The 21,129-nt window shown below is 41.5% G+C and overlaps 1 protein-coding gene across 1 annotated transcript in view; it reads left to right on the forward strand.

The window, feature by feature from the left end:
* Positions 1–21,129, forward strand: part of DCDC2C (doublecortin domain containing 2C) — a 289,074-nt gene that overhangs the window by 256,040 nt on the left and 11,905 nt on the right. Inside the window, exons 9-10 of the mRNA XM_075595053.1 lie at positions 4,794–4,964; positions 19,832–20,005. Coding sequence (XP_075451168.1) covers positions 4,794–4,964; positions 19,832–20,005 — 345 coding nt within the window. The remainder of the gene's footprint in view (positions 1–4,793; positions 4,965–19,831; positions 20,006–21,129) is intronic.

Here is a 21,129-nt window from a genome sequence, read left to right on the forward strand (position 1 = left end):
ATTTTTTATATAAAGTTTACATATTGATCGCACTATGTAGTTTTCCCTCTCTTTATACATGCGGTATTTGCTGACGGAATATCGATAGGGGGTCCGGTGCCTAGATACCTTCAAGGGTGGCAACCCAATTTGCCAACTGCCTACATTTACTCTTTAGTCCAGTGAGTAGAACAGCTATATGAGCCAAGACACTGCTATATTTATCCACCCACTGCATTACGTCTGCACTTATATTTGTGTATCTTGTTTTGTTTTCTCATTCCTCCATATGCTCCCCCTGGATGTTCTGAGATACTTCTAAACTTTGCCTATCCATACATTGCCCACTATCACCCATCCTCAGTCAAGTCTTTGAGCAAATGGGGCATTGTGGGGTCCGTTGCGCTGTTCGCGGATTTTGTGCACTCCCAGGATGTCACTGCCGAGCAGTAGCAAAATCTTGGCATCTTGTTCTATCGGATGGATGCGGTCAGCTATTTCCCTAAGGTGTGGGTGATGACGTGCCACATCTGATGTGGGAATCTCGTTCCTGTTTGCCGCCATTTGATTGCACTCTTTGAGTGTAGGGAGAGGTATCTTTACTCTGCCATCCACGGAATGTATGGTATAGCCATTTGCTCTCCTCCCTGTTGTCAGTGCTGCGCATGTTCTGAGTTTGTAGGGGGAGGAATTGTCTTGCAAGTTGAACAATCTAAAGAACTCTGACTTTACTAATGATCTGTTGCTTTGATCATCGATGATTGCTTGCATCCTAAAAGCCCTCTCAGGTTGTCTCTTGGGGTATAATGCAACAAGTCATAATTTGGAGCTGGACCTTTGGTCACGTCCTTCTCCGCAAACCTTGGTGCATAGGGATGTGACAGATGTTGACTTCTCTTCTCCTTCCTTCCCGCCATGCTTTGCCATGGAGGAAGGGTTGTTGAGTTGGTCACGTATCAGCACCTCTGGATGTAGAGATATTACATGCTTGTCACTGTTGCACACTGTTCATTTGAAGGCTTCTTTACAGTCTTTGAATAGATCAGTTATGGAAGCGCAGCACCTGCAGCAAACTCCGAACTCTCTAAGTATGTTCTTGCGTTCATCAATGGCCTTCATCCTAAACCCAAAACCCAAACCTGTTAAGTGGGTGTGGCTTCGTGTGTATGGGGCATTCCTTGTTTTGGTCCCCTGCTTGGAGCGGTAGAATGATTGGGACGTGTAGATGTTTTAGGAGCCACGTCTGAGCTGTGGACCGAGATAGGCGTTCTGGAGCTACTGTATCTTGTCACCGGTCCTTCATTCTTTAGGTTGCTTGCACTGGGTGCGATTGGTGTAGCTAGGATAAAGATGGGATCATTTTTTGTCCTGGCTGCTTCATGAATAAAGCTCAAGAAGAATGAGAAGTGGGAAGGCGACTTGCTTCTTCTCCCTTTTGTATTTTGAACCTTGTGAAGTCCATCTTTCTTGGAGGTTGTAAGGTAGCTTCTCCAAAATGAGTTTCACCCTGCGAGCGGAGTCTAAGACGTTGAGACCTGATAGTGATTGGTCTGCTCTTGAAGACGCCAATTCCTGCAGCAGATCTCTGAGCTCTCGTAACTTCGAATAGTCTTTGACCATAATTTTGGGGAAGTTGTCGACTCTCTTGAAGAGTGCATCTTCGACTGCCTCAGGGCTAGTATAGCACTCCTCTAGCTTTTCCCATACTAAGTCGAGACCTATTTGGGGGCAGTTTACGTTTGCTGCCCTGAGCCTCTTCGCATGCTCTGCAGATTCTTTTCCCAACCATTTGGTCAGTAAGTTGAGTTCTTCCCTTGCAGAGAAGCCCAGACTCTTAATTGCACCCTTTAATGTGGACTTCCATATTCTGTAATTCTCAGGACGGTCGTCGATGTTGGTAAGTCCTGTTTGTACCATATCACACCTATTGTGTACTTTGACCATGTTTGCTAGGGCTGACGCATCGGTGTGTTGGTCTTGTGGAGGGTGTGGTTGGTCGCGTCCTGGTATGGTGCCCTCTCCATCGTTTATGTTTGCAGCGTTGGATTGTAAGGTCGAGTGGGATCGTTCGTGTGTTTTTGACCTATGTGCGGAGTGTGTGTTTGGTGCAATGGTGGTTGTCGGGAGGGATCTTGCAGTCGCCTCTTCCTTGGTGTGGATGATTGCTGGCTAGTGTGGGGAGCTGGGTTTCTCCATGTGGGTGTACCTGGATTGCGAGCCTGTTGTAGTGCATCTGTATATATGCGGGCTTGTGGATCCCTTTTGTGGCTGTGGCTATCCCAGATAGCGTGTGCCTTTGAGAAAACAGCATCTTTATTGTTTTAATTTGTTATTGTGTATTTTGGACATACGTGCTTTTGTATTAGGGTGACCATTGACTGCTATAGTAGCTTATCATGCCCATATTATATGGGTATCATGAACTAATATGCCAATCAATGGGTACCGGGTGGGTATAGTGGGTCTGGGATGGGTGGTTTGGCCTCCTGGGTGGGTAGCAAGGGAGGGTGGGTTAACCCCTTAATTACTATAGCGGTTATTAATCTCTAAGGTGATTAAGAGGTTAGAGGCCATTAGATTGTATTTTTTATGTATTCTTTCTGGCATCGGAAGACATGGCACTGCAGTATGCTGACGAGGATGCCCTCCATAATGGCAGGGGTTAGTTGAACAGTTTTATTTAATTTATTTATGCTGACTGGCTAATGTTTTGTTTAATAATGGGCAAATAATCTATCCATATCTGGATAATAGTTATTTTGCACATTACTGTAGTGTACGTGTTTGGAGGGGGCGGGGTGAGAGGTGTATTTATTGAAATGTAGGCCATCTTTAATTTTTTTTTACAACAGGAATGGTACAGCAGGCCAGTGGGGACCCATAAGGAACCACCTGAGGACCCCCAGACACCGTGGGGACCATACGGGCACCCCAGCCGGCCTATGTTATCAATCGTGTGTTCAAATAAATAAATAATGGTTTTATGTTGGGGCACAGAGGGTGGTTTGTGTATTGGTGCTTACTATATATTTTAATATAAATTTTAAGGCTAGTTTAGATGAGCAGGGGGTCTCCTGAGCAGAATCACGTTGATTTGAGCCCAGGGACCCCCTGCTTCTTGAGATACAGGCCCTGTTATGGGGTGCTGGTATCTCCTATTCATGTAAATGTCCCGCGTCACGTGACCGGGACATTTCAATGCATAGGAGATACAGGCACCCCATAACGGGGCCTGTATCTTAGGAAGCAGGGGATCCCCGGACCTGAAATCAAAGCGGTTCTGCCCCGGAGACCCCCTTGCTCATGTATACTAGTAATAAAAATTTAATTTAAAAAAAATTAATTGCCGGCGAGATTGACACAAGGAGAGACGGCTCCCTCTCTCTTTGCAGCAGAATTAATTCACAGATGAGCCCTTTTCAGAGAAGCAATCATAAGGTCGCCAGCTACTCGCCATTTGTTCAAATGTTGCTATCACTGCTATTCGGGCCTTTCTGCATACCATACAAAAATGGTGATTTAAAATTTCTGGCGATATTTTTTTTTATGATTGCTTAGTGCATCGACCCCATAGTCTTCATTGCGTTGGGCTGGATCCTCTGAGGCTGTACGATCGCTCCCCGCCATCCTGTCGTGCGGCTGCTTCTAAGGCTGCGCTTATAGTGACGGTGACAGCGACGCGACGTCGCTTCAAAACAAATGCATTCAATCTGTAGCATGCGCTTATAGTAGGCGTGACAGCGACCACGCAACGGAGCGACGTGAATCTCTGTAGTTAGTAGAATTTGATTTTTACAGCGACGGTCTCACCATATGACAGGCTGTAAACCAATCAGATAGCTTCTGATGCAGGGAGAGGGGGAATGTGTCTGTGTGGGAGTGCAGGGAGAGGGGGGATGTGTGATTGTGTGTGTGTGTCTGTGTGTGTGTCTGTGTGTGTGTGTGTGGGATTGTGTGTGTGTGTGTGGGATTGTGTGTGTGTGTGGGATTGTGTGTGTGTGGGATTGTGTGTGTGTGTGTGTGTGTGTGTGTGTGATTGTATGTGATTGTGTGTGTGTGTGGGAGTGTGGAATTGTGTGTGATTGTGTGTGTGTGGGGGGGGGTTGTGTGATTGTGAGAGTGTGATTGTGTGTGTGTGAGATCAGCGCCACCAACAGAAATCATGGGGCCCAGGACAAATGAAAGGAGCAGGCCCCCCCCCCACCCATAGCGCACCTACCACAGAAATATTTTTTTAGCGCGTAACTTTTACTTAACCCCCCAATACATCTAAAAATATACCCCACTCCCCCCCAATACATCTACAAATATACCCCTCTCTCCCCCAATACATCTACAAATATACCCCACTCCCCCCCAATACATCTACAAATATACCCCACTCCCCCCAATACATCTACAAATGTACCCCACTCCCCCAAATACATCTAAAAATATACCCCAACCCCCCAATAGATCTACAAATATACCCCTACCCCCCAATACATCTAAAAAAATATCCCAACCCCCCCCCCTCAATACATATATAAAATACACCCCCAATACATATACAAATCAGGCTTACCTTGAGGATTATCTCAGGTTGGGCTGGTAGCTTTAAAAGGGGGGGGGGGCGGTGTGCCAGTGGCTGCGGGGGGGGGGGGGGGGGAGCGGGGAGATTTGTTCCCAACATGATGCCCGTCAAATACTAGAATCAATGTAACTCCCCGGGTAATAGAGGCACTATTACAAATGTATGCATCAGTTTGAGGGGATACTTCCTTTAGCCACACAACTAATCTTTTGGTTATCTTTTATGTACTAATTTTGTGTAGATTAATCCTGTTGCCAGAAATGAAAAAAATGTTTCTGAAGAGGTGCTTTCTGGCACACAACATGTGAATATATTAAGCAATCTAAAAAAGTGGGCTATTCGTTGGCAAATGAAATCGGATACGAAAGAAACACAGAGAAAGACAGTAGAAGAAGAGCTCCTCAATGCAAAGGTTTGTATCTTATGTATGAGCTGGTATGTAGTAACCAGGGTGATCCTGATGACAGAAAAGAGACAGCACACCACAAATATAATCCAAAAAGATGTGTATTATGAAAATCCAGGCAGCCAACGTTTCTGTCTTCGTAGAGGGAGCTTCCTCAGGGCAGTGCACAAGTGACTGATCTGAACACTCATATATACCCACACCTCCATGTGCAAAAACACCTGAATATAATAAACTACCCAAATCACAATCCCAGGTACAGCCCACTTAAACCTGAAGGCCAATGAAAAGCACTGATACTGATGTGTACCAATAGACTCACTGAATGATGAACCCGTCATCAGTTGTGGTCAGTGTGTATATAAGCTGTTCAAGCGTGCCTGCTAGCGCGTCACCTAACAACCCGATCGTGTTCATGGTAACCCACGGTGGGCGCGCACATCAGCTGTAACTTAGTAGTGCATGCGCAAATGTACAGTAACTAATTGCGTCCCTAAATGCGCATCTCAAGCGCTGCATGTATACGCTGCATATGTTCAGTTCCTGAACAGCACAATAATGCTTCACACTCAAAATCAGATGTTAACTTCATTGCTGCTGTAATTTATGGAACCATTTTCCTGAATGAAGAGATTAGCTATTCATTTGCGCACCCAATTGATCAGTTTGGAATGATGATTAAGATGAGCAACTACATTTCTTGCAGGGGACGGGACCTTAAAGCTGTATTACACCCCACAGCCCCCCTTGGTCCTACAGATATTTGCTACTATACCATTGTACCTGGAAATTGGAGAGAAAATAACCGCGGCCAACGTTATTATTTCTTTGCCAATAAATAGGGAGAACACTGCACGTCATTTAACTGTTCCAGAAAATTATGGAGGCAATAGAGGGGATTATTTCTTAAATTGGAGGACTACCTAAAGTTTTTTTTCTCTAAAACGAGTAGCCCACTAATATAAGAATATATGGATTGAATGGATTACTACTTTATTGAATCATTTTAAAAGAAATGGAATAGTTGCGCCAATAGTCCTATTGTAAAGTTTGTGACTTCAGTCCTTCATACAATACAGTCCCGCTGCCCGAGTCTCTCAGAGGTGATTCACCAACCTCTGTATTGTTGTAGACAGGGAAAGGGGGGGGGGGATCCTCAGGCGCGTCGTTCTGCTTGTAGCTCCAGGACATATGTGAACGTAGAAAAGATAGGGGACCACAATGAGGAATATTTCAACATTTATAGGTGCCTTAAATCTTAAGGAGGATATGTAGAAAATGGAAAAAGGGGAAAATGGAAATGGTCTTGATCAGATGACTGATCCTCTGGTGTAGATGGGGGGAGGGAGGGGGAGAAGAGGGAAGGCCCCTTGATGATACCTCAAACAGGGAAAAAAGGGAAAATAGTGTAATACCGTTTATTAGTGTGAAATAAATAGAGATTAAAAACTCACAAGCGGCCAAATATTATTGGCATAGAGAGGAGATATGTCCAGGCTTCACAGAGCGTCCCTCTAGGAGATGGGTGGTCTTGTGTGGCCTGGATTCCAGCTGGTAGAGTCTTTAGATGGTGCGTGGTGTTCAGCAAATGACAGGGAAAGTTTCCACGAGCCTGTGCACGGACTGGGTCCTTCTCTGTCTGCTTCTCTCCTTACACACTTCCTTCACGGCTCCCGTTCCGTCGCGCATGCGCATGCGCTCCAGGCGAGATGTGTACCAAGCTGGAAAAACTTAATTTCCTCACTACGGTGGCCTGTGATGACCAAAAACCGTCAGACGCGTTTCGCATTAGCTTCCTCAGTGACGTAAGTGCATCCGGGGTAGCAGCTACCTTATATACCTTGCAAACTTGAAATCAATTAAAAACTTGTTTTTCTCAACCAAATTAGCCTAATTGTCAGTCCGTGCACAGGCTCGTGGAAACTTTCCCTTTCATTTGCTGAACACCACGCACCATCTAAAGACTCTACCAGTTGGAATCCAGGCCACACAAGACCACCCATCTCCTAGAGGGACGCTATGTGAAGCCTGGACATATCTCCTCTCTATGCCAAAAATACTTTCCGCTTATGAGTTTTTAATCTCTATTTATTTTACACTAATAAATGGTATTACACTATTTTTCCCTTTTTTCCTTTTTTCCCTGTTTGAGGTATCATCAAGGGGCCTTCCCTCTTCCCCCCTGTCCCTTCCCCCATCTACACCAGAGGATCAGTCATCTGATCAAGACCAGATATTTAATGTGAGTGTGTCCCCTTTTTCCATTTTCCACATATCCTCCTTAAGATTTAAGGCACCCATAAATGTTGAAATATTCCTCATTGTGGTCCCCTATCTTTTCCACGTTCACATATGTCCTGGAGCTACAAGCAGAACGACGCGCCTGAGGATCCCCCCCCCTTTCCCTCTTTATTGAATCATTGAAGTTTTTTTTTCATGAGCGATGAGATCAATTTAAGAATTGTATATACACTCCTAGAAAAGTACATTTCTAGCATGGGTGTTTGTGTCCTAGTGCCTACTAGACACCAGGAAATAAAGCAAAGAAATAAAGTCTTAACAAAATGTTACCGTAAATCCTCCTCTGTGAAGATGATTAAGGGGGTAATTCTATATAATCTGAAGTGATTTCAATTGGGATTTTCCGTCGAAAACGGATGGAATGGCTACTTCGAGAATATATAGAATTACCCCCGTAATCTTCATAGAGAAGGATTTATGGTCACATTTTTGTTAACGCTTTATTTATTTGTTTATTTATTTGCTTTATTTACTAAGCAGTGCTAATGTCATAAACACTTTTTGGTGCCCTAGGACATCTTCAAAAGAATGGGGCGTGAGGTATCACAGTGCTTGACACCACATATAATTGTTGCCCTAAATGAGTTTGTGTAAGGTGTTGACAGAATCCAGCAAAAATCAGACCGAACAATAAAAAAGGACCAAAGCTAAAGTGATAACATGGCATTACTAATAAATTATATAAAATATTTTCTATATAAATTATATTTACATATTAATTATAATACATTATTAAGGAAGGAAATATAAAAGGACCCTTCCCCAAAGAGCTTACAATCTAAGTGGTATGACAGGAGATTTGCAGAGACAGCAGGTGAGGGATTAAGTGCTGTAGATGGCAGTGCTTGGCCACAAGGGTTGGTAGGAGTGACTGTGGGTATGAGACAATAACCATGAGTGCAGGCTATTTGGATGCTTGATTTGTGAGGCGAGTTTTAAGGTTAGTTAGTATTAAATTAGATAGGCTAACACCATTAGCAGGGTGAAGAGGTGACAGGGAGGCGTTTGTGAGAGCAGATGTGTATAGGGCTGGGTCCAGGATAGGAGAGATCTCCAGCAGCATGAAGAAGTAGATAGAGAGCGCGTGTGACTAGAGGATTTGTGTGGGTGCGTTTTATTGTGGGATAAAGAAGTTGTTGGGAGAGATGTGTATAAATAATTGTGCAGTGTATGGACACAGGCAAGGTGGAGTGGAGGGGAGTGGGGAAGTTGGAGAGTACAGAAACGTTTACAAAGGAGTGAGGAAACAGCAAACAGAAAAAGCAATAGGGAGGGCATAGTGAGATGCAGGAGTAGAGACTTTCCAGGTGTTGGAGGATAGGAAGAGTACTGCACACATTATCAGAGCATTCTGAAAGTCAAGTTCTCACAGTTGCAGAGTTTTGTTTGAAGTGCTGAGTCCATTTCTTGTACTCTTCACCTCCAATTCTAACTCCAAAATTAACTCCACAGACACTTTATATGTGACACTTAAGATGTTACACAGACATATGGCACAGCCAAGATAGAATCACTAAAATACTCTAAGCAGATTCCTAATTATGAGGTTTTGCAAAATCCGTTCCGGGTCTTCTGAGTCCAGACCAGGCTTTTGCTCTAGCTCGCCCTCTGGGGCAGGATCCTTCATTTTTGCTCCTGGCAGCTTCCTTTAAAAGGACAGCCCTGTAAGCAGGATGTTGCCTACCAAAGTTTCAGTTAATGCGGAGTACATGCAACTTACCTTTTGTCTTCCTCGTTACCAGACCCGGCTCCGTACTTCGACCCCCCCTGTCTTCCGCCTGACTCGACCTCTGCATTCTCACCGACTACGCAACTCTGCTGCCAGCCCTGACCTTCGGCTTACGACTCACTACTCTATCAGGACTCTGTCCCTCGGCTAAGGTCGGTTCTTTCATATTCCTACCTCAGCCCTGTGTGTCCGTTTCCTGCTTGAGACGAACATCGTTACAATAATTAAGGGAGGATTTGTCTATTCAAATCAGACAGACATACCAAGAAGTTGTTAATTAGATATAAGTTTCAGATGGGGTTAAATTGATAGATTCAAATCAGGGTGAGGTAAAGAATTTTCCACATGTACTGCCCCTGGGATGAATTGTTCTTTTGAAAGCTCCACGTACTGCCCCGAATATATTTGTACATGTATATTGTTATCATATCCCCTCATACAGTAGATGCCTATTTTCTAATAGAAATGTAATAAATCTAATTTAGCTAGCCTCTCCTCATAAGTTAGATTGTCCATCGCCTTCATTAATCTGGTGGCTCTTCTCTGCACTATCTCTAATTCCATAATTTATTTTCTAAGGAGTGGTGCCCATAATTTTACTGCGTATTCAAGGTGTGGTCTTACTAATGCTTTGTAAAGGGGAATAATTATGTTTACTTCCCTTCCATCCACTGCCCGTTTAATGCAAGATAAGGTCTTGTTTGCCTTTGCAGCTACTGCATCACTTTGGGCACTATTGCTAAGCCTGCTGTCTACAAGCACTCCTAAATCCTTCTCCATCAATGATTCCCCTCATTTATCCCCATTTAATTTGTAAGTCGCCTGTTTATTCCATATCCCAAATGCATAACTTTACATGTATCTGTATTAAACCTCATCTGCCATTTACCTGCCCAAGTTTCCAGTCTCTCCAAGTCCTGCTGGAGAGAAATTACATCCTGCTCTGATTCTACTACCTTACACAATTTAGTGTCAGCAGTAAAGATTGAGACTTTGCTCTCTCTGCCAACCTAAAGGTCATTAATAAAACAAGTTTAAAAGCAGGGGCCTCTGTTGTCTATCCTTCAACCAGTTTTCATTCCAGGTGCATATATTTTTACTGAGTCCAATTTGCTTTATTTTGTACACAACCTTTTGTGAGGAACTGTATCAAAAGCGTTTGCAAAATCTAAGTAGGCCACATCAACTGCATTACCCTGGTCTAAAATTCCTACTTGCCTCCTCAAATAAACAAATAAGGTTAGTTTGGCATGATCTAGCCTTCATAAATCCATACTGACTATTACTAATAATTTTGTTTTCCATTACTGTAGGTATTCCTGAATTTTATCCCGTATTAAACCTTCAAGTACTGTAGCTACCCCACTATTGAAGTCAGGCTTACAGGTCTGTAATTTCCCAGTTGTGATCTAGCTTCCTTTTTAAATATAGGCACCACATCTGCTTTATGTCAATCTTGTGGTACTGAGCCTGTGGAAATGGAGTCATTTAATATTAAATGTAATGGTTTGGCTATTAATGAACTGAACTCCTTAAGAACTCCTGGGTGTTTCCAGGTATCAAGATCTATACAGACGTTAAGATCTTTTTCCCAGGATACCATATATTTATCGGGGGTTTGATTGCTCTTGATAGAGGATAGGCTTTGATAAATTCTGGAGATGATGCCCTTTGTGTGGGGCTGGTGTCTGGTGATGTAAAAGTAATGTTAAAGCTGCTCTTTTCCAATCTAAAACTCACAAGCCTTTTATCCCCTGAACCCATTTTTCAAACTTTTATCTGTCCGTGATTTGACTGTATAACCCCTGTTCTTTAATGTAACCATGTATTTTTTATAACTCTGTGCCCAGGACATACTTGGAAACATTTTTATAAATAAAATAAATAATTCTAAAGCGGCCGAAGACGAGCTGCTCTGATAACCGCGGCCAGACGTGCTCTGTTTTCCAACCGTTTTGAAATTGACTTTTTTTTTTCCATCGGTGTTTCGATATTTCGATATGTTTGCGATTGGTATTTTAGCATTGTCTGCAATACCGTATAGAAACTCAAGTAGGCGATCGCTAGCTGTTGTCTAATAGCAATTCAACCTACAGCTGTACATTTCTGTATACTGTTGTATACAGTAGTATGTATACAGTAGTATGTATACAGTAGTATACTGCTGCTTAGCCATACACATAAAAAATATGAGGACACATACAGTACTGTACTGTATACAGGATTCTAAAGGGAAAAGAAGTACAGTATTACAAAAATATAACGTTGCACCTTCTTCCGAATATAAAATATTTTTATCCCAGATTATCCCGCTCATGCAGATACTGTATGCATGTCATCACATTTCTATATGTATTATTTCTTAATCAATACTTTTGCTAGGCTTGCTCTTCTTTTCATACTGTTTTTATTTTATGCGCATGCGTGTATGTCTCATTGAAACATTGTTGAAATGCATAGGCGTGTTACAGTATCACATTTCTGCGCATTAAACAGTATGATGACCTGTTGAAATATTTCTTTGAACTGATAATCCATCATACAGCGCTCTCCCCCTCGCCCCCGCACACACACAAGGCTAAAGTATTTCTACTTCTTATCTGCACCTCTCCCACACCATTCTTTTGTAATGGGTGGCTTTCTGGCTGTAATCTTCCAGAGCCTGTCATTACATTTCTGCGCATGCGTGTATGTCTCATTGGAACCTTGTTGATTATTTATGTGCATGCATGTATGACTTCCCATTCAATTAGAATTTAAAGTCTGGAAAAAAAAAAAAATCTTTTCTCGACATGTGCCTATATAACAACTCTTGCTATTCTGAGAATCAATCACTACTGTAGCTTTTTAATTCTACACTAGTCATGTACTGTACGTACTTTATGAGGTGGGTGGCATACTGTGATTTTTATTTGGGGTTGTGTGGAGTTCAAAACATTATGATGACCTGTTGAAAATATTTCTTTGAACTGATAATCCAGCATACAGTGCTCTCCCCATCCCCTACCCCTCCCCCCCGCACACACAAAGCTAAAGTATTTCTACTTCTTATCGACAACTCTCCCAAACCATTCATTTGTATTTATTTGTATTGGCGAGAATGACTCCTCCAACCACCCCCCAACCCCGAAGCCATTCATTAAAATCTTTGAAGCTTTGTTTACGGTAACGCATGCGCACATGTGATAATCCCTTCTCGAATTACTCATCCACGCACATACTGGTACCAAGAGCATTTCAAGTTTAAGGGCCTTACAACATAAATAGAAATGTTTATCCACACATTCCTGAATTTAATATGTTAATCTGATAAGCTCTTCCTTCTTGGCAACTAGTCTAGCCCACCCCTAACCACTTCACACACAAACCCAACTCGTTCTTGAAGAATCCCCCCCACACATTCAAAGTGAATTTAATTAAAGTTCAAAGAAAAAGAAAGAGATATAATCTGAATCATGTTTTTGATAAGTTACCAATTTTTGCCATTCTTTCTTTTTCTTTGGCGGTGTGGGGGTGTTTCAATGATCGTGAATTTAAAGAATTTTTATTTTATCAGGATGAAAAATACAAATAATCATGAATAATACAAATTTTATCTTTCTAATACCAATTCTATCTTTATCTTCTTTGTAACGATAGCACCAGTCATCACTTTAGCAGCTATCTGACATTGACACCATGAAAATGGATAATCATGGAAGAATGAAAAATAGAAATAATCACAAATAATACACATGTATAATAATAAAAACAGTAATACAAATTATCAGTCTTTATCTTCTTCGTCATGGCCGCTTTGCATTCTGTAGTTCATTGAGAGAGGGTGGGTTTTGTGTAAATTATGACTGTTGATACACTATACACACAGTTCACTAATTTTACACATGATTGCCACCCCCCATAGTGTACAGTATCACTACTACATATTGGACTATGCAGTTACTACTGGCAAACTACTGTATACTGGAACTCTATATTACATTATAACTACTGCATAACTACTGTACAGTACTTTGTAACAAGATTTGTAGTGCAGCTCTCTCTGAAAAGAAAAGAAAAAATTAGTGCAGTTAAACACTTGTAAACTGCAAAACAATCTGTGCCATACTTATCTGTATCATACTTGGTGTACCTGTACTTACCATACTACAGTACTGTACTGTACCTTACTACATTCCTGATGCATACCCATTACGCTCTATCACAATGGGCAACACAGTCGCATTATGGTCAATATATTTATTACATCTTTCGACGGTAAGTACATTGTTCCAAAAACTCAGTATGCCATCCGCCAATTCATCCTTTTTTGAGGGTTTCACCACTTTTCGGATATGATCCTTCAGCTGATGCCATACCATTTTGATAGGATTGAAGTCTGGCGATCTGTCATTGGAGGGGGAAAAGAAGAAGAATTAGTTAAAGAGATACACAGTAAATGGTGTAAAAAAAAAAAAGAGAAATGGTTACCGTACTTACTCCGCGGCGTCTTAACCCAGTTGATACCGCTGGCAAGCATATGCACAGTAGACGCGGCGTTTTTCGGATCATTGTCCTGGAAGAACCGGTGACCATCTGGGAATTCACATGTGATGTACAGTATTCCACAATCTCGGGCACTATTTTCTCTTGAAAAAATACTTTATTCATGATTCCTGTAACAAGAAAAGAAAAGTGCTCAAAATACTGCACACTAGTACAGTACAGTGCATAAGGCTACAGCATGTGACTTTGTGCATTATTTTACCGCCAAAGATGACGATGCATCCTGGTCCACGCCTAGAGATGGCACCCCACACATGCAGCTTCACGGGGTGTTTTGGACGCGGCTTCAGAGATATGCTTCCTTTTTTGTGGAACGCCTAGGTGGCAAATCTCTCAAGCGATACAGTTGACTTGTCAGTAAAGATGCAATCCAGAAAAGTCTCGCCACTTTCGATCCATGCCCGTGCCTGATCCACTCTTTTGATCTTGTTCACGTCCCGTATCATAGGGTACGCTCTGTAATGACAAGGAATGATTTTATAGGTACTGTATTGTTACGTAAACCACACTTTTACCTACTGTTTTGTCCAGTACTAACCTCACACGTCCATATTTCCATCCTATTCTGCGTCTCATCTTCTTGATTCTGCTCTCAGATGCGGTTATATTGTGATTTGTCTCTAGAGCGTCCTTGACCCTTGTGGCACTTCTCTCATCATTCTCTTCACTTATTTGGTCAACCAGAAGAGTTGTCCCTCAGTGTAAAGGAAAAACAACAATTAGTTACAGTAGGCCACAAGTAGTACATACTGTACTGTACTGGATTACTGGCAGCTATATTCATCTGTGATGCTCCATCATTTAGGCTCAGACCTAGAGTATGGCGAAATATATATAATATAGTTATATAAATATACAGCTATTTAAATTATAATATATATATAATATATATAATATAGTTATATAAATACAGTATACAGCTATATAAATTATAATATATATATATATATATATATATATATATATATATATATAAAATATAGTTATATAAATATACAGCGATATAAATTATAATAGAGATATATATATAATATAGTCATAAATATACAGCGATATAAATTATAATAGATATATATACAGTATTTACTGTAACATTATAATATAATATTACTGGTACTTTATGTGTGTGTGTCATACTGTTTACAGTAAACAGTATACTGTGTACTGCATTGGGGGTTGTGAGTGAGTGAGTCATAATGAGTAATAATGAAGTGCGTGATAATTAAGGAAAGAGGTGCAACATAAAAAAAATAGTTTCTCAAATAATCGCTAGGAAAAAGGTTCTGTTAAAAACAATAAGCCATTTAACCAGTAAAAGTGCTATTACAGTACTGAACGGTAAAGAAAACATATTGAATATACTTTACTTACTTGGTGTCTGCTTGACATTTCTGGCCTTACCGTGGGCATGATAGCTCACGGTGGCTGCTGGTACAACGAGGCCAGAAGTTCTTAACCAGCGTTGAATATCTGAAATTCGGTGTCCTCTCTGGTACATATCCTGTATTCTCATGCTGAGATCCTTAGAAATCTTTTTAACCGGCATCGCTGCGTTTAGAAAGAAATACAAGCACAAGAATGTATATTCGATGTGTATTCAATGTGCAGTGAATCAACAAAATGGATGGTGTATTTATACTTTAATGAGTCTCATTACAGTACGCCCACTTTTAACACCTGCACCTCAATCACAATAAGGACACAGTGTATAAAAGGTGACTCAAATTGCATAGCCCACCACACTCTGATCTGTATCTGAACTTGCTCTTGTCCAGATACTGCATTGTGCTTTATTCCATCTGCATCCATGGATCAACCCCGATTCTACGGACGCAGGAACCCACTCTCTTCTGCCGTGACTGCCGTGCTGAAAAAGCGTATGGTGGGAGCCTTTTCCGAGCCAAACCCAAAGCGAAAGGCCAAGGCTAATAAAGAAAACCTTGTGAAGACTCCAAAGGTTAAGAAGCCTGGGCCTTATTATGTCAAGAAGAAATTCGCTGATGTAGAAAATACGCAAAACAAATGGATGCCACCCATCGACGACCCTGCTCTCCAGGGAACCCCCAGGACACCTTCTCCTGCACCCATCGATGTGCTTCTTTCCTGGGAACCCCTATCTCATCCACTCCAGCACCCATCCACACAGATGTCCACAGCACTCCTAGCACAAGATCCAGCTCGTTAGCCCGCATGCTGAATGGGTTCAGTGTCGATATCCCTGAGAACTCTATGGTGGTAAAGATCGATCTTCTTTTAGAGACCATGCTAAATATGGATCGGTGGATGGAGAAGATGGATAAGTGTATGGAGAAGATAGAGACTGACATAGTGGGGATACATAGTTTGCTTGGAGTTCCTGCCCGTGTATGTCAGAACGCAGTAGCAGGAGGATGGCATGGATGTGACCTTCACCCTTCCTTCACCAAGCGCACTCCCTCCGTCTGAAGAATATGTGTACATGTATGCCATTGACGAGTATGACATGACAACCCCGTCAAGACCACGCCAGGAGATGACAACACAGATAAGGCGAATAAGACAGGAGGAACAGGAGGAAAGCATCCTCCCAGACCAGCTACCCTCGCCCGCTGCCACAAGCACACCCGCTCCCAGAAGCACCCCCGCTCCCAGAATCATACCCACACACGCTTGAATTGAAACGGTGTCCGACATCAGCTTGCGCGACCTGCCCCAACAAATCCGGGAGAAATATAGGGTTGCAAGTGCTGGTATCGCCCAGAGATATGCCATGTACATCTTCAAACACCACGTAAGTTACGAGGTGTACTGCGGGTGGACCCACAATGTGAATTACGAAGGGAGTCGCGTCAAAAAGGTTCTTCCTGAAAATTTAAGGAGAACTATTGTGGAGGAATTGCGGCGCTATTTTACAATTAACGATCATTTAAAGTAGAATCGTGAGAGACTCCATAAATTGCATTTTGAGGCACATAGGGGCTCGTCCCTGGAAGGACAGACTGATGGGGATCGAATTCGCTGCGTGATTGTTCGTCTGTTCAAAAGTTTTTTTTACTGTAAAATGTTTTTACTTACTGTACTTATAACAATGTTCAAAAGTGACTGTATAAATACATGTTTTTACTGTACTCCAAATAAATAGAAAAAATTATGATTCTTTTAAATTGTTTCATTGTGTCACCTTTTATAACAATGTTCAAAAGTGACTGTACTGTATAAATACATGTTTTTACTGTACTCCAAATAAATAGAAAAAAATGTTGATTCTTTTAAATTGTTTCATTGTGTCAACAATGTTCTGTACTGTATACTGTAGAATAAATACATACTGTATAGAATTAAAGATTATAATTTTTTATTTTTCGTGTTTCTTATACAGTATGTAAAAAAGTATTGTATATGAAAACAGCAGCATACTTTTTAAAGTTTTCTATAAAGCTCACAGTTATTCTATCCTAATCAATAAAAATGGCACTGTCACTAAATTGTTGCCTCCAGTACTTGGATTTTTACAACGTTACTAAAAGCGATTTTATCCATCGAAAAATCCCTCCATTTGCCGTTCTCCGCTTGATGAAAGTTTATTTTCTGAGGAAAAATAAAAATAAAGTACAAAAAAATAAAACAAAGTCGAATATTTTTCAGTCCCCTCAGTCAATCCCCACAATAATTTTCTCGGGGGCGTCTTTTGTTCACATACACGCATGCGCCTAAATGTGATGACACGCATATGCATTTCAACAAGGTTCCAATGAGACATACAGTACGCGCATGCGCCTAGCTGTCCACCAATTGTTCAGTATCTACTGTAGAAACTGCTAAGCCAATGATATTGCTGGACTACTGTACGGTACATTTTCTCGAATTGTGAATAAAATAAGAGAAGTAAATATCCATAAGCAAAGCGATTGATTACAGGAGAACGGACCGATCTGCAGTAACTAATCGCTTGACTGCGCATAATGTATTGATATTTTAAAAACAGAATAAAATACGGCAGCTGTACTGTACCCTCACTATTGACTTTGCCAATCGGTTGGCGCCGAGCCACTGCCAGTCCCGTAGTTTTGATTATACACATAGTTGACAGGTGACAGCGGGCCTGCTACACATGTAGTTGAGAGCTGATGGACCTGGAAATCTTTTTGGTACATGCAAGCTTGCTGATATCTGTACGTGAAATCTTGCTCCGGCTGCAGGTATCCAGGCGGGGACAGATAGCAAGGGGTGCCGGTCACCAGGTTTTCACTGACAGTCAGACCGTTACTGTAAGCTGGTGGCGGCGCTGGCGCTGTTCGATTCCTGGCCTGGGACTGACGAATCTTAGTTGGTTTTAGCATGACCTTTCGCCTTTTGAAGTCTCCATGATCAAAGATACTGGAAAAATCTGGCGCAACACACCAATACCCTCCTCTAACTCTGTGTGTAGGAGCTATACGGAAAAAAAACACGGATCAATACATAACTTTTTCCTTATTGCAAACTTCCACACACACGAGCATCTGGTGAAAATTTGTAAAAGTCATAATTTTCGATAAAATATTGATAAATTTGACCAACTGTGGCAATATTATCATCTGCTGCATTAATTGCGGACCATATTAAATAAGCGTACGTTATGTCGGGCTTTTTGCACACGGACTACGGCGGTGGTGTACTCATTGCAGGACAGGAGAAATCCAGTACAGTTATGTAAAAAAGACACTGTGCATTTAGTTTTTATTATAAAACACCTAAATTGATACAGTATTGTAACTTCTTCAGTACCAAGGGCAATTCACAATGGACCACTGTGGTTTTTTTTAAACACCTGCAAGTATATACATTACTGTAGCACATTAGAATTTATTACAATTCATGAATATCTGCCACCTGGCGGATACGCGAAGAATTTCCCCCAATTAAATCCGAACCATTATAATTAAACAGATCATCTGCGGATCAGCCCTGGGCGGCGCGACTGCGGCATGCATGCGGCATGAATGCGGTGAAGTGCGTGGAATTTAGAAAATGCAACCGCTACCCCCCTGAGAAGTTTTAAAATAAAAGCTGCTGCAGCAGTATTTCAGCACCGGGATCTCGGGGGACGCGGCTCAGTCCCTCCCTTCTTCTTACCACAGGCTTGTAGCAGGGTCTCCTTTTTCTCTCTGCCCGATATTCCCCATCTCCTCCCCTCGGCCCAGCCTCTCTTGTGCATGCACTGAGGCTTGTGGCGCTCATGCGAAGAGGTGCGCAGAGATCCAGAGTAGCCCCCCATTTCTCCCCCCCCCCTCCAGCGGAGTTACGGAGACATGGCACCCAAGTTGATTGTGTGTGTCCCCTCTCTCCTCCTCTTCCCTCTCCCCACCATGGATCTAATGCTGCCTTCCTCCAGCTGGCAACACTGACTTTGCTGATGGCCTCTTCTGCCAGCAGTAATGTCACTTCCGTCACCATAAAGTCCATTTACTGAAAGGGAAATTCTCGTGAGGTAGATGCGTGCAAAGAAGTTTCACTTAAAAAAAATAGCCTATCCCCCTGTAGGGGCTAACTTTCTCTCCCAGTCCCTATCTGAGGGTTAGGAGGCCACGCCTCTTACCAGCCGTTGACCCAAAGTCCAAAGAGGTAAATCTGGGTCTGGGTTGGTGTCTGGGGCTGCACCCTCTGGTGGGTTCCAGTGACCGCTGTGTACTGGAATGGAGGGGCTTGTTCCTTGGTATCTTGCCGGCAGCACAGTCCTTCTGTGCACAAAACAACGCTGTGCAGTTTACGCAGGAGGCTTTTCTACTTACTGATGAGCTTGGTGGAGATTGGCTAATTGTCTGTAACTGCAATTAACCAGCTACCTACTGGACTCAGTCAGATCTAATTGGAGCCATTTTAGAGAGGGATTAAGGCCCTGTCAGACTACCTTTAAAACGCTAATCTCTATTGTAATTTTCTACCAGCGTCCCTCCGTACTTTCAAAATCTTTCACTGCATTGTATTTGTCAAGTGCTTGATAATATACTTAAATGACCCCCCATAAAAATTGGTTACACTTTGTATTAAATTACAATTTTATATTTTTGTATGGACAGGTTTAATATGATCCTTCACATACCATTTTATGTGTTCTGCACTCACATCACGGCAGTTTACAAGCCTCCTCAAATAAAAAAACCCTGCACTAATTTTTGTACTATAAAAAAAATGCAAATGCTCCTTTTTAATTCATTTTGCATGGTTGTGTACGCTTCTAAAACAATGTTTGGATATGTCATGTACCTTTACGTGAATGAAAGAGTATTGAAATGGTTTTATTTCTAAATGTAATATGATGGGAAAATGTTTTTAACAGGGTGACGACGCACTAGAGGTTTATGACGAAGGAAAAAAGGCGTTATATTTTAATGAAAATATCCAGTCCCCATATTCCCAAAAAAGGCTGGATCGTGGTAAAAAGGAATCAGAAAAGAAAGAAGCACAGAGAGAGAAAGTTGAAGAGCAGAGAAAAGAGGTCCCCAACGTAAAGGTTTGTTTCTTATCTATGACCTTCTCTATGTTCAATTTTTGAGCAGCAGAATTAAGCTTATGTCACAAATGCCACACCTGTGAGCCCATGACTTATGTATGTGACAAGGGTTAATAAACACAGCTATACAGGTGTCTCACTAATCTCCCCGCAGGACCCCTAAAATTAGTAATGTATCTCCTCAAGCCGTCAAACTATAACTTCAACTCACTGCCACCACCAAGGATAATTTAACGATTTTAGCTCTAGGTGTCCTCTTTACTAGGAAAAATATGATTAACACACATAAAACCAAAATGTATCTGAAAATGAAATTACTCTGTAAAGCATGCAAAGTTCAATTAGGGCCTAAAAACAGGACTTGGTAGTAGTAGTGCAGTACTTGGTTACAGAAAAATGAATGTTACATCAAACATACAGTATAATAAAATAAACAGGGTCAAAACATAAAATCTAAATACTTTACCACATAACAATATCAGATTCCTCTAAGAGTTTGTGGAAATTGGAATATGAGAATTCACATATCTTGTTGGCATTCAACATTCCTCTGTTGAATTCTAATTTAGTATCTTGAAATACATGTTTTTTTTAATCCTAAAACCCTTGCAGTTGGAAAAGAATAAGCCCACCTTATTGGGCAGGTCCTTAACTCCCCCTCATCAATCTCTAGATACATTTTATAGCTTTGGGAGAATAAATAGTTCTTTTTAATAACATAATATAAAAGTACCCCATAACTTTCTTTCTATAGCCCCTAGAAGGATGGGACCCTCATCAATGTGTTTGGCTAATTAAAATGTACGTTTACACATCTGTTTTCATACGCCCACTTCCATCTTCTATGTACAAATGGATATCTTACATATCTTACATATGCAGCCTATCAGCATCTTTGGACTTAATTGAAACAGCTGAATGTGCTGGTCAGAAATATATTTTTTTTTATCCTTGTGGATCATATCGGATCCAAAATATCTTTATTGGTGACCCTTTGGGGGTTCACAACCTGTGTATATATAGTACTATTTCCCTTTTGCACCTTTGTATTTACATTTGAATATATACCGTTTACTGTATTATTAAGGCTGAGCGGTTTGGTCATCTCTGTAGTACTTTACTAA

Source organism: Ascaphus truei, chromosome 4, assembly GCF_040206685.1.
Source record: "Ascaphus truei isolate aAscTru1 chromosome 4, aAscTru1.hap1, whole genome shotgun sequence".
NCBI classification, from domain to species: Eukaryota; Metazoa; Chordata; class Amphibia; order Anura; family Ascaphidae; genus Ascaphus; species Ascaphus truei.